General features: G+C 45.4%; 3 protein-coding genes across 7 annotated transcripts; all 3 read right to left on the minus strand.

The window, feature by feature from the left end:
• Window positions 1-6: 6 nt before the first annotated feature.
• Window positions 7-3,140, minus strand: LOC6897006 (crossover suppressor on 3 of Gowen). Its single transcript, XM_033385843.1, has 9 exons — window positions 2,984-3,140; window positions 2,552-2,815; window positions 2,271-2,493; window positions 2,007-2,201; window positions 1,536-1,949; window positions 960-1,481; window positions 820-894; window positions 515-751; window positions 7-436 (listed from the first exon to the last, which is right to left on the minus strand). Exons 2-9 carry the CDS (start codon window positions 2,809-2,811, stop codon window positions 335-337), a joined length of 2,028 nt encoding a protein of 675 aa, XP_033241734.1. The 5' UTR covers window positions 2,812-2,815; window positions 2,984-3,140; the 3' UTR covers window positions 7-334.
• A 732-nt stretch (window positions 3,141-3,872) lies between these two features.
• sle (slender lobes) lies at window positions 3,873-9,495 on the minus strand. Of its 3 annotated transcripts, XM_015183025.2 has the most exons (7): window positions 9,319-9,495; window positions 9,026-9,220; window positions 8,714-8,800; window positions 7,125-8,654; window positions 4,990-7,088; window positions 4,720-4,926; window positions 3,873-4,651 (listed from the first exon to the last, which is right to left on the minus strand). In XM_015183025.2, the coding sequence occupies exons 2-7, from the start codon at window positions 9,060-9,062 to the stop codon at window positions 4,181-4,183; spliced, it is 4,431 nt and encodes a 1,476-aa protein (XP_015038511.2). In that variant the 5' UTR covers window positions 9,063-9,220; window positions 9,319-9,495; the 3' UTR covers window positions 3,873-4,180. The 3 variants fall into 3 exon arrangements, with proteins under 3 accessions (XP_015038511.2, XP_033241733.1, XP_001358198.3); XM_033385842.1 differs by having other exon boundaries at window positions 4,990-8,654; XM_001358161.4 differs by having other exon boundaries at window positions 4,990-8,654; window positions 9,026-9,495.
• A 163-nt stretch (window positions 9,496-9,658) lies between these two features.
• LOC4801031 (leukocyte receptor cluster member 1) lies at window positions 9,659-11,675 on the minus strand. 3 transcript variants are annotated; one of them, XM_033385844.1, is made up of 5 exons: window positions 11,336-11,442; window positions 10,996-11,225; window positions 10,776-10,881; window positions 10,621-10,720; window positions 9,659-10,564 (listed from the first exon to the last, which is right to left on the minus strand). In XM_033385844.1, the coding sequence occupies exons 3-5, from the start codon at window positions 10,796-10,798 to the stop codon at window positions 9,752-9,754; spliced, it is 936 nt and encodes a 311-aa protein (XP_033241735.1). In that variant the 5' UTR covers window positions 10,799-10,881; window positions 10,996-11,225; window positions 11,336-11,442; the 3' UTR covers window positions 9,659-9,751. The 3 variants fall into 3 exon arrangements, with proteins under 3 accessions (XP_033241735.1, XP_033241737.1, XP_033241736.1); XM_033385846.1 differs by lacking the exons at window positions 10,996-11,225; window positions 11,336-11,442 and adding an exon at window positions 11,657-11,675; XM_033385845.1 differs by lacking the exon at window positions 10,996-11,225 and having other exon boundaries at window positions 11,336-11,392.
• Between the last annotated feature and the right edge of the window lie 154 nt (window positions 11,676-11,829).

Below are 11,829 nucleotides of genomic sequence, written 5' to 3' on the forward strand. Positions count from 1 at the left end.
TTTACAACATGTTAAATGGACTGAGTCCACAAGAAACTTAAATAATTTATCCATCTGTTCAATGAGTATCAAATATATAGTAAGTGTATAGCATGAGGATATGTACAAATATCTGGGTTTTCTCTTGAATACAAATTACCTGACCAGGGCAGGTCGTCAGAGAAATGCTGGTTGTCAATATTTGTACTGTCTAGATTGGGAAACGCTATAGATAAGGTCTTACGGCTAAGACGATATGGTTTGACCCATGCTAAACTCTCATACTTTTCAAATTTAACATTGTACGTTTTAAACTAAAATTAATTTTTACGATTTACAAAAGGGTTTAAGAAATTTAATCTTGAGTCTTTAACTTGTCGAAAGCAGCATCGTTATCCTTCTCATTTTTATGTAAACGAGCACGTTTGACTCCAGAGATAGCTTTCTTTTGTGGTTTCTGTGAAAATAAAAAAGCGCCGAGCACGTTTCAATAAGGTTTTGCGGAGCAAAAATATACCAATTGAAGAATACATACCACCTTTGGAGGGGGTAGCTCGTTATCGCTGAGAAAGTCCGAGGAATCGGATATGGCTTCAATACGTCGGTTTAGTGCAAAACGTTTTCTTGAAGGAGCAGGTGGAGCTTCAATAACCAGCTGCGATTCAGTGATGGATGGGTTTGGTTCCGGTCTTACAACTCTCACACTGCTGACAGACTGCTCAAACACACTGCCAATTCGGTTCATCTTGAATTTCAGCTCAGCTATGATGGCCTGCGAACAGAATAGTGGCTATCACTTATGTCACATGTACTCGTACATGATTGAGAACTCTAGCTTACATCTTTTTTGCGTTCCAATTCGGTGTTTTCGTTTTCCTTGCTGTTTAGCTCCATTTGCAGACTGGCCAGCTTTGTCTGCAAAGAGTATACATTTTCAGATATGTTGCACATTGCAAGCCACTGAGACCATTATGTTATACCTGTAGGATGCCCGTTTGCGACCGTAGTTCCAGTTCAAAGTTGGACTTAGCTGTCGCTAATTCATTGGCCATTTCTTCATGTTCGCCAAGTAGCTGATGTACGTTATTACTCAGTACGTCTCTCTCAGCCTCCAAACTGGTGATATGCTGCTGAAGCCCATCGATTTGACCCTGAAGTTGCTCCAGTTTAGCTTGAAGTGTGTTGATGTTCTCTTTGTAGTTCTGCTCATCATCGTGGAGCTGCGATGCCAAGGCCTGGTTTTGTTTAGTTAGTTCGTTTAACTTTGCCCCCGCATCGTTTAATTCGTCTTGCAAACTCTGAGTTTTCTTTTGATGTTCGCTGGCCAGTTGTTTATTGCCGAGTTCCTGCTTCTGACAAAGCACCTCGCTCTCATTGAGCCTGCCTTGGAGATCAGAGAGCCTGACGTGTATGTCATTTACTTCTTGTTCGTTCCGCTTGGATAGCTCGCCGCAGGCCAGATTCTGCTGCTCCAGTTCATATTTTAGTCGTGAGACAGTGGCCTGAAAAATCAGAATGTAGAATAAAGGGGAAGTCAAAATTTGAATTTTGCTTACCTCGAGCTCATCCTTTTGTTGCTTTAATTCCTTGACAAGTTTAGTCTTTTCAATGGCAAACTCTACTGCGGCTTGGTCGTTTTGCTGTATCAAATCGTTATTGGAAGCATTTAATTGGTCCCTTGCAGCCTCCACTTGGCTTAGGTAGTCTTTCAAAGTGGTAAGGTTTCGATGATTTTCCTCGTTCTCTGCTTTAGCTGCTGAGATTTGGTTTCGTTGAAGCTCGAGTTGATTTTTGAGTGTGTCATTGCACTGCTGAAGACCGCGACAGAGCTCTTCCTTTTCCATCAGCTGGCCCTGAATGTGCGATATATTCAGGTTGTACTCTTTTACCTGCAACTCGCTGCGATTGACCAGATCGGCCTGTGCTAGAGTCTGGTTTTGGATCTCTGTTTCCAGCTCTGAAATCCTAATCTGTAAGAGAGAATCAATATTAAAGACACCCACACTGTCGGACACAAATAAATGTACCTCGTGGAGCGTATTTTGGGCAGCGAACTGTTCCTCCATATTCTGCATAGCGTTATGAGACTCCGTCTTTTCCTTAACGTGCTCTAAAAGCTGTGACTGCATCTTTTCCAAATCGGCCGTTAGCTGCTCATTAGTTTGGGCCATAGCATCGACTTGGGCACTAATATCGAGGTAGTTATCCTGCACGGTCTTGACCTGAAAGCAGATCGATAGAGGATCGATGTTTAGACGGGATAATTGGACTATATAATTGGGTTCCTCTACCTCGGACTCCAATTCATCATTTCGCGACTGCTTCAAAGTAATTTCTGCTTTTAGCTGATTGATTGTAGCTTTGATCTTGGTTTGCTCTTCGTCATAGTGTGTCTCGCAGTGGGTGTACTTCTGAAGTACAGTTATGTATTTTTCATTGAGTTGCTTGTAATTCCCTTTCAGCCCTTCTAGCGCTTTCGTTAGTTCCTTCAGCTCCTGTTCCGCGTTACTCAATCTAAGAAAGAAACTTGGCTTTAAACAAATACATTGGGAGTGTACGCGCAGGCACATACTGTACTTTTAGATGATCATTTTCAGCTTTCGTTTCCATAAAAGCTTTCGTTTTCTTATGCATTTTCTTTGCAATCTCCATGTTATTACGTTTAATGTTTTCAACCGCTTTACAATGTCCTTTCAGGAAGGACTGGAGCAAACGGGACGGTTGTGGTGTATTCGCATCGTCAGAATCGTCATCAAAACAAGTTGTGGATTGCTTGAGGAAGCCTTGTTCGGGGCCTTGATTTCTTCCATTAAAATTGTTTTTATTCGGCATTTTCCTGAAAAAAGTTGTGATCAAAGCGGCGCTGTGAAAAATTGCAGCCTGCGTATGTACGAATGTATTAGTGCACGCTGCACAGACGCCATATTTGCGAATCCGCCAGAGAATTGGCTTAAAGCACGAGCTAGACCTGTTCTTATTCATAAACTTTACCCAGTATACTTACGCAACTTTAAAAATGGTTATTCGCAATATTCTTTGAAGATAACAGTGGTATTTTTCACAGAAAATAGGAAAAATTGGACGAGGAAAACCAAAAAGCAACGGTCAATGTAGAGATCAGTGTGACCGCGGATCCCGATGGAAAAACGAACTTAGTCCACTGAAGCCCCATTTATTTAAACAGGATAGCCACTTCAGCTAAACCGCGGAATATAGTTCCAATAATATTAATAATAATTCTTCTTTAGACCCATCCTATCCTTCATCTTTGCTTACAAAAAGACCACGATATCTTTCATTTGAACTGCGCTAAAGTTCATCAAGATCCATAATTGTAGTGGAGTGTATTTTAATAACCACTGGTCGACAATGGGCTAATAGTTCTCTGTCCATGAACGAATAATATTCATCGATTAACAGTATGTTACTTAACAGGTTTCGTTTATGAAATTAAGCGTGTTTGCAGCACCATGGTATAACAATAGCAGGTACAGCTGGATGGTATGGTAGTCCATATTTAGCTGATTATAGTTAAATAAATAACTCTCCCAGCTTTTCGATTTTGTAAATGTTCTATTTAACTAGTTAAAATCTAAATAAAATTGGAATTTTAATGAAAATTTTAATTTGATGAAAATTCCCGACGATTGCCAAATAGTTGTCCATACCCCTCTACAGTTTTGCTATGGCCAGCACAGGTTACAGGGCATGTTAGGCGCAACATGGACTCCGTTAAATTTGAAAGAGGATTCAAAAAGCAGAATTAATCATTCACTGATATATAATCTACAACAGTCACATTCAATTATAAAAATTGAAAATTATAGCGTCTGATGCGTCCCCTCCGGTTCAATGAGTTTCTTTGTTTTAAGACATTAAACGTTTTTGCAGAATTGTATTGTGTAACAGGCGTATATTTCTTAAAGGTATGTGGTAGGTGGAAAAAAATAATAAAACTTTTTAAATGGCAACGTGCACGCGAGCGGAGGTACGTACATCCGCAAGAAAGATGCAAAAACAAAAATTGATTCCATCAATTAAACAAAGCACAGATAAATTCAAAATAGAACGAAAAAAAAATAGTAAAGAAAACAAAAAATGTACCCTGCAAAAATATCATTTTCCTTCACGCCCTGCTGCATTCCACTTATATACTGGTGTCTATGTTTATAGCTAATGTGAATGGTATAGGATGATCCGTCTATTTGCGAGCAAACACCTGCTCCTTGAAGCGCAATGCCGACAGCATGGCGGGATTGTGCGTGGCGACCTTTCCGCCTTCTTTCGGCGGCTGCTGCTGCTGCTTGGACTTCTTGTGAGAGCCGGCCGGGACGCGCTGCACGCGGAATTTTCGGTTTGGCGGCGAGTCTGGCTCCTCGCGGAAATACTTCTGCTTGGGCGTGGCTGGCTCCACGCGCATAATACCCGAGCGTGTTTTAACCAGCTCGACGAGCGGCTCTGGAGCATCGTCCATGGTAACAGTCACGTAGCCAGCATTGGTTTTGATGCGGTTGACGACTGCCGACTTGTTGTGGTTCTCCTCATCGGAGCTTTTTACTGGCGACACCAGCTGTGTCTTCAGCAAAGCCTTCTTCTGCTTCTTAGTCCCCTTTGCCGGTTTTTTAGCTTCGACCGGCGGCTGCGGTGACAATTTGCGGTGCAACGAACGCGGCTGTGGAGGAATGGTCGATGCTCATTAATATCTGAAGCCCTGGCGGAGGTTCCCAACTTGATTCTTACCTCTTTGATGGCCACTGGCTGCGGCGCCAACAAGTTAACGGCGTGACTGACGGCGTTACGGGTTGCCTGCAGACGCTTCAATTCCTTCTTGAGCGGCAGAGCTTTGGTGGTCTCACGAATGTCTGTGTCAGTCGAGTCGACCGATTTAAAAACAACCTCCGAAACAGTTGGTTTTGTTTTGTTATGTTTCCTGCCCGCTGCAACATGCTGTTGAGGATGTGGAAAAGAAGGAGTAAGTTTCAGTGGAAATGAAAGAAAATGCAGCCTTACCAGTTTCTTTTGTTCCAGCTTGGCCTCGTTGGCTCTCTGTAGAATGGAGGCGCAAACGTCCAAGTAGTGGTCAGTATTCTTCGACCACTTTCCAAAAGTCGGAGTGTTCTCTGCTTCCTTCTTCGATGGATCCGGTTCTGGGTCCTCTTTTGGTGTGTCCTTTGTCGATGGCATCTTCTCATCCATCTCTTGATCTTTGGGCTGTTGCAGCCCCTCCGACTGTTCTTCCTGCTTCTTAGGGGACTCCTCTTTGGGTATGTCAGGCGACTCTGTGGGAGGCATGTCCTCTTCCATTGATCCCGATGACTCATCGTGCTCGTTTTTGGCCCGTTTGTGCTCTTGACGAACTTCCATGACCTCCAGTTCATCGGTCGCGCCTGAGAAACTCTTGGAAAGGCGCTTGCGCTTTGCCTGATGCACCTTACGCTCGGCCATCATTTCGACAAAGGACTGAGAGGGACAGAAGTCTCGCTCACTGCGTAGCTGCAGCTTGGGCTCCTTGGCGGCCATCTCGGGGCTGGGCATGTACAGCGATTGACGGCGCGACTTCTGGAGCGGATTGAACATAGTTTTGAGATGCGTCAGGTCGCTGGAGGCCAGTTCGGCCAAGAGGGCTTCTTCGTTGTTGACCTTTTGCTTCTGGTGTACAATGGATGAGGATTTGTTGCTTGAAGAAGGCTCTTCATCTTCGTCTTTGTCCTCGTTCTCGGCATCGTTATCTTTATCATTATCGTTTCGCTCTTCCCCAACGTCTTCGTCGGAGTCTAATACTTCATAGACACTCTTGTTGGTTGCCGCTGTTTGTGGATCATCTTTGTGGTCAGATTCAGAGTCCACATCCATGATAGTCATGTCCAGGCGTGGAGCTGTCTTGTTCAAGCACTCCGACTTGTTGATCTCGTTAAGGAAGAGTTTGCGCGAGTTCTCGAGCTCTGTTTCAGAGGTCGAATAATGCTCCTGGCTGCCAATTAAGATCTGTGCGGCTTCGCTCAGTTTGCTGGCATTGGAAGAGCAGTTGCTCTGATTTGTTGGCCTCTCCGAGTGCTTCTCCTCTTCATCTTCCTGACGCTGCTGATTTTCCCCGTTCTCCTTTTCTTCCTCCTGCTTGTTCTCTGCCTGCTCCTCTTCATCGCTGGAATCCATAACTATGATGCGGGCACGGCGTTTCTTGCCCTTCGGAGACATCTCTTCGAGAGACTCAGCCTCCAGCTCATTGGAGGAGTAACGTAGCTCTCCAACGTCAGAAGTATCCGACACAATAAAGGAATCATTACCAATGGACTCGTCCTCGTAGGACCCATCGGTGTCTTCGCTGCCCACGGATTCGCCTTCGTCGACAATCTCATTTTCCTCGATCTCGCGTTGCTCCGAGCTGTCCATCGAGTCACCCGACTTGTAATCAGCAGGCGCTTCCTCCGCCTCGTTTTCAACGAATTCGCACAAGAATTCTTCCCCTTCCTCATCATCCTCATCCTCATCCTCGCTGTTCAGGCGGAGTTTGCTTGAAACCTTCTTGGAGGGCGTGGGCTGGGGCTTGGCCTTGGCAGCCTCCTTTAAATCTTTCTCTCTGTTTTCGGCCTCCACCTGGGCCCAAGGCTTAAGGCAATCAATGCGAGCCGGGGCCGGCTTCAACAGGCTAATGGAAGCCTCTCGGTCGTCGCTCTGTAAGGGTGTGGAGCTGTTGCGTGCCTTTAAAGAGGCCACCTTCAGAGGGGTCTCCGTCTTCAGAGGAGTATCTTTCTTCAGAGGGGTCTCCACCTTCCGACGAGTACCTGTCTGCAAAGGGGTATCCATCATCAGAGGAGTATCTTTCATCAAAGGTGTATCCGTCTTCAGAGGAGTATCTTTCTTCAGAGGGGTCTCCGTCTTCAGAGGAGTATCTGTCTTTAAAGGTGTATCCGCCTTCCGAAGAGTATCTGTCTTTAAAGGGGTATCTTTCATCAAAGGGATATCCGTCTTCAGAGGTGTATCTTTCTTCAGAGGGGTCTCCATCTCCATCAGAGGAGTACCTTTCTTCGAAGGGGTATCCGTCTTCAGAGAATTATCTTTCATCAAAGGGGTATCTGCCTTCAAAGGGGTCTCCGTCTTCAGAGGAGTATCTTTCTTCAAAGGGGTCTCCGTCTTCAGAGGAGTATCTGTCTTCAGAAGCTTATGGGCCCTCATTAACGATTTCTCCAACAAGAAAGAAGATGGGTTCTTGTTACGGGCCGGAGTCTTCGGGAACTGAACCTTTTCGTCATCAGCGTCTGCCGAGTCGCTATAGAAGGCTACAGACTTTTTGGAATCCACGCTGCCCGATGTCACTAGGCGCGACTTGATGTCAGGGGTCAGATCTGGCAGCTGAACGTTGTCGATGATCTTCATTCCGATGCTTGAACGATTCCACTGGGTCTTCTCCTCTTCGTCCTCAGCCATCATTTCAATCACTTCAGAGGAGTCCAGAGATTTATGTGGCAATTCTTTATCTTTATCTGGAATTTCAAGGTCTTCGTCCACTTCCATGGCCATGTCCTTGAAAGTCGAATTGTTGTTATTTTCAATTGGCTCCAAATCGGGTGGCTGCATTTCATCTCGTGGCTCCAAATCGGGTGGCTGCATTTCATCTCGTGGCTCCAAATCGGGAGGCTGCATTTCATCTCGTGGCTCATCCTCCATTACCAATTTCTTGAGGGCTGAGGTGCTGCTGTTTTGTGGTTCTGGATCTGGTGAGGCTGGAGATTCCATGGGCAACGTGGTGCTATTTTCTGGCTCTGGATCTGGTGAGGATGGAGATTCAAAAACTTCGTCTGAAGTAATCGATTTGGAAGCCGCCTCAATCACGACCTCAGCGTTTTGCTCTTTGTCTGCCCCTCCGCTGTTCAGCTGCTCATCTGGGATTTCGATTGTTTCTATGTCTTTCTCCACTTCCTCCAATAAATCTATTGTGGAACGTCTCTGCGCTTCCACTTCCTCGGCAGCTTGCTTGGTTTCTGCCTTGGACATTTCTTCTGCAAGTGACTCAACCTGTGCTTCCATTTTCTGTGCAGAGCCGCTGGTCCCCTGCTTCATATCCTCCGAAACGCTTTCTGTAGACTCCGACTCTAGCGATTTCGCGAGAGTTTCCGACACCCATATTACATCCTTATCTTTTTCAGCGGCAGCTACAGCCGGCGTCGAAAGATTCTCGACCCTAATTGGCAACTTTGATCGGCCGCGGCTCAAATGTTTATTTTTGTTGTCTGTTGGCGACACATTTTCGAAATCAACAACTGCTTTCGCCCCACTTGGCTGTTCTTCGGCGGAAAGGCTCGGATCGGATTGCAGTTTCTCATCCAAAACCGGCTGTGGTGTGTTATTGGCTGAACGGTAGGCAACTGGAGGGGTCTGTGACATGGAACGCGTGACGCGTTTCTCGTCTGTTGGCGAAAACGCCAGTGCGGGGCTCGAGGTTTTGGATCGAGTCTGTTTTTCATCTTCTGGCTCAAGTTCCTCTTTTAAGGTCAACTGCTTGCGCACAGATCGAGTAGCCTTGGCTGGGGTGCGAGCCGTTCTCTTAAGAGACGCCGGAGTGATCGGCTCCGGAGTTTCACCGCGTGCCAGCGAAGCACGCGTGGTTCGGGTGGGTGTAGGCCCATCTGTGGCGGAATTCAATCGTGTTCTGCGTGTGGGGCGAGGCGAGGCCGTGCCTGAAAGGTGCGACAGGATGTCTAAGCTACGGAAAATGTACGTCAATTCTCACACTTACCACGATCGGATGCCGTGTCCAGCAACGGTGTTCCGGGGCAACTGTCAGGGTCCAGAACAGACAAGCGGCGTGTACGCGCGCGGGTCACTAGAGGGAAGTAGGATTTCAAAGTATTATAATTGGAAGAATCTGCCAAGGAACGTGTTTATCTGCTGGTGAGCCACATGCGGGCCTGCAATGCCGCCGAAAATGGCTACCGGTCCCGTTGCTTTAAATTATGTATATCAAACGGTGTCGGCATTTCCTCACACAACAGAACCGCCGTCTGATTAGAACTCAGGTTTGTCAATTGTAAAACATGTTACCACTTACCTCGCACTCCCTCTTTGTTCTCCATATTGTCTTCCATAGGCCGGCGACGCTTACTTGGGATAATGAATTTAAGGCCTACTTTAATTGCAATTACTAACAAAATCTAACAAAAACGATGACGCGCGGACGCTTGCTGGTGACAAAATTTACATGTGCCGACTGAAGGAATTTGGCCACACTACGCGCACTTCGATGCTGCGGCGTTAAATTTGAAAGGAGATTTAAATGTTAACACGTTTACCACGAAGGTGACGAGCGACCTCGCCTTAAGCGACTGAGCAACGTTCGCTCACCTGCTTCCTGCTGAACTCCTTCTTTTTCAGGCAGGCTCCGGTTTTTACTTACTTTTATGGATTACGTTTCTGCCGTTGCGTTTTTAAGGGCCGAAATTAACATGTGCGCCCTCAGAAATATACTGTTTCTTTTTCAAAATATACCGTAAATATACCGATAAAAAAACGATTTTGGCCACACTACATGGCCGTTAAATTTGAAGAGATTTAAATGGTGTGATGGTGTACAGTGGCTAAGGCCTTAAGCAACTGATCGACGGTCGCTACTTTCTGATCAACTCTTTCGCTTATAACAATTTACTATTACCAAATTGATCGTAATTCACTTCCACGAGGACAGTAATTTTCAAGCAACTTTACCAGATTTATTTTGTATTCTATACTTCCCGAACTTTTAGATAAGACTGTTTTTAAAATATTTCTGACTTAACATTTAAAACATATTTTGCTTGGCCAAGTCTGGATTAAACTGACTATTGTACTTCTGAACAATCTTTGGCGTTGGCGCCGGTGTGCTGGCTGCACTGGCGGGCACCGCAGCTTTTGGTAGTGCAAACAAGGCCTCGGATCGTTGGCGCTCAGAAGCTTCCCGACGCAGTCGCTCCTTGCGCAGCCTCTCCAGCTTCTCCCGCTTGTGCCGCTCCGCAGCCAGGGCCAATTCTTTCGACTCCTTTACACTTTTGTGGCTTTTCTTTTTCTTGTTCTTATGTTTTTTGCTCTCCTTGCTGCCTTTTTTATCCTTCCTGCTCTTTTTCGATTTGTGTGCTGAGTGTGTGGGAGAGCGTTCCGCCAGAGAATTCGGGGTCGGCGACGGCGTTCGTTCTGCTTTTCTTTTGGGAGCTCGTTTCGGCGCTTTCTTCTCCGGTGGTATCAGGGCATTTATCAGTGTAAGCGGGTCGTGGGATAGCTTCTGCTTGAGGTGAACTTCAGTGGCAGTGTGGTCTTCGCGCTCTGGCCGCTTGGGAGCCACCTCGTACCAACTGCGAGTTTTCAGTGCCTCGTTGGTGTCTTGGCCCAGATACGTGAGGTATCCAATCTGCTTCTCATACTTTTCCTGCTCCTCCTTTTGCTCCTTTTCCAGATCCTTATTTGTGGTCTTCACGTGTGTCTTGTAGTCCGCAAACAGATCCACACCTCTCGATTCGCCAGGGGTGGGGGCGGCTGCATCATCGGACCGGACGGGAACTGTGGCTTTCTCCGGGAGACCCGATTGGCGGCGCAGGAAATTGATGCGGGCCTCGCTTTCCTAAATGATCGAATGATTTAATTTATATGGACAAGGCCATATAATCGACTACTTACAGCCAACTCCAACTTTTCCTGGCGCTTGCGGTCCTCTGCTTCAGCGGCGGCTTCATCCCGGCGCACGCGGGCTATGTTGTCTTTGGTGCGCACATGCCAGCTACGAACAGCATTACACTTAGTTTGTCAATAGTTACATTGGTTAATTAGCTCACCGTTTCTTTGGTAAAATATTCATTTGGAATATTGAATGCGATATGTAAACAACAATAGTTCGCTGTGAATAGTAGGCACAGGGCTGGATATGTACTGAAATTCCAACTAAATAAAATACATACATATGTTTAGTAGCGCCGCTGCTATACTCATAGTTAATATTTAATATTTATTTAGGCACACAAAAATTAGCTGACAAACCAAAAACATATTTAGTACCTTATTTTTGAAATCTTGCGACCGCGTTTCCGATTGAATGGCGATTTTGACAATTGCGATTGTCAATTAGCAAGCACCACGGCGAATGGCAACACATCTGTCAGAATTAGAAGGGGGCAGCAGATTTGTCCCAAGAGCAAAAGTAATTGGGAATGTTGAATGCGATATGTAAACAAAAATAGTTCGCTGTGAATAGCAGGCCCAGGGCTGGATATGTACTGAAATTCCAACTAAATAAAATACATATGTTTAGTAGCGCCGCTGATATACTCATAGTTAATAGTTCATATTTATTTAGGCACACAAAAATTAGCTGACAAACCAAAAACATATTTAGTACCTTATTTTTGAAATCTTGCGACCGCGTTCCCGATTGAATGGCGATTTTGACAATTTCGATTGTCAATTAGCAAGCACCACAGCGAATGGCAACACATCTGTCAGAAGTAGAAGGGGCAGCAGATTTGTCCCAAGAGCAAAAGTAATTGGGAATGTTGAATGCGATATGTAAACAAAAATAGTTCGCTGTGAATAGCAGGCCCAGGGCTGGATATGTACTGAAATTCCAACTAAATAAAATACATATGTTTAGTAGCGCCGCTGATATACTCATAGTTAATAGTTCATATTTATTTAGGCACACAAAAATTAGCTGACAAACCAAAAACATATTTAGTACCTTATTTTTGAAATCTTGCGACCGCGTTCCCGATTGAATGGCGATTTTGACAATTTCGATTGTCAATTAGCAAGCACCACAGCGAATGGCAACACATCTGTCAGAAGTAGAAGGGGCAGCAGATTTTGTCCCAAGAGCAAAAGTAATTGTGAAAA

This window comes from Drosophila pseudoobscura, chromosome 2, assembly GCF_009870125.1.
Source record: "Drosophila pseudoobscura strain MV-25-SWS-2005 chromosome 2, UCI_Dpse_MV25, whole genome shotgun sequence".
Lineage (NCBI taxonomy): Eukaryota > Metazoa > Arthropoda > Insecta > Diptera > Drosophilidae > Drosophila > Drosophila pseudoobscura.

Bases quoted from the DNA above. Each gene is read 5' to 3' on its own strand.
- sle (XM_033385842.1), bottom strand. From the start codon at position 9,062: ATGGAAGACAATATGGAGAACAAAGAGGGAGTGCGAG. The intron at 4,927-4,989 runs GTAAGGCTGCAT...CATCCTCAACAG, and splicing joins AGCTGGAACAAAAGAAACTG to CATGTTGCAGCGGGCAGGAA. The intron at 4,652-4,719 runs GTAAGAATCAAG...ATTCCTCCACAG, and splicing joins AGCCAGTGGCCATCAAAGAG to CCGCGTTCGTTGCACCGCAA.
- LOC6897006 (XM_033385843.1), bottom strand. From the start codon at position 2,811: ATGCCGAATAAAAACAATTTTAATGGAAGAAATCAAGGCCCCGAACAA. The intron at 1,950-2,006 runs GTACATTTATTT...TCTCTCTTACAG, and splicing joins CCCAAAATACGCTCCACGAG to ATTAGGATTTCAGAGCTGGA. The intron at 895-959 runs GTATAACATAAT...TACTCTTTGCAG, and splicing joins CGCAAACGGGCATCCTACAG to ACAAAGCTGGCCAGTCTGCA.
- LOC4801031 (XM_033385846.1), bottom strand. From the start codon at position 10,798: ATGAATATTTTACCAAAGAAACG. The intron at 10,721-10,775 runs GTGAGCTAATTA...TGCTGTTCGTAG, and splicing joins AATATTTTACCAAAGAAACG to CTGGCATGTGCGCACCAAAG. The intron at 10,565-10,620 runs GTAAGTAGTCGA...TCGATCATTTAG, and splicing joins AGGAAAAGTTGGAGTTGGCT to GAAAGCGAGGCCCGCATCAA.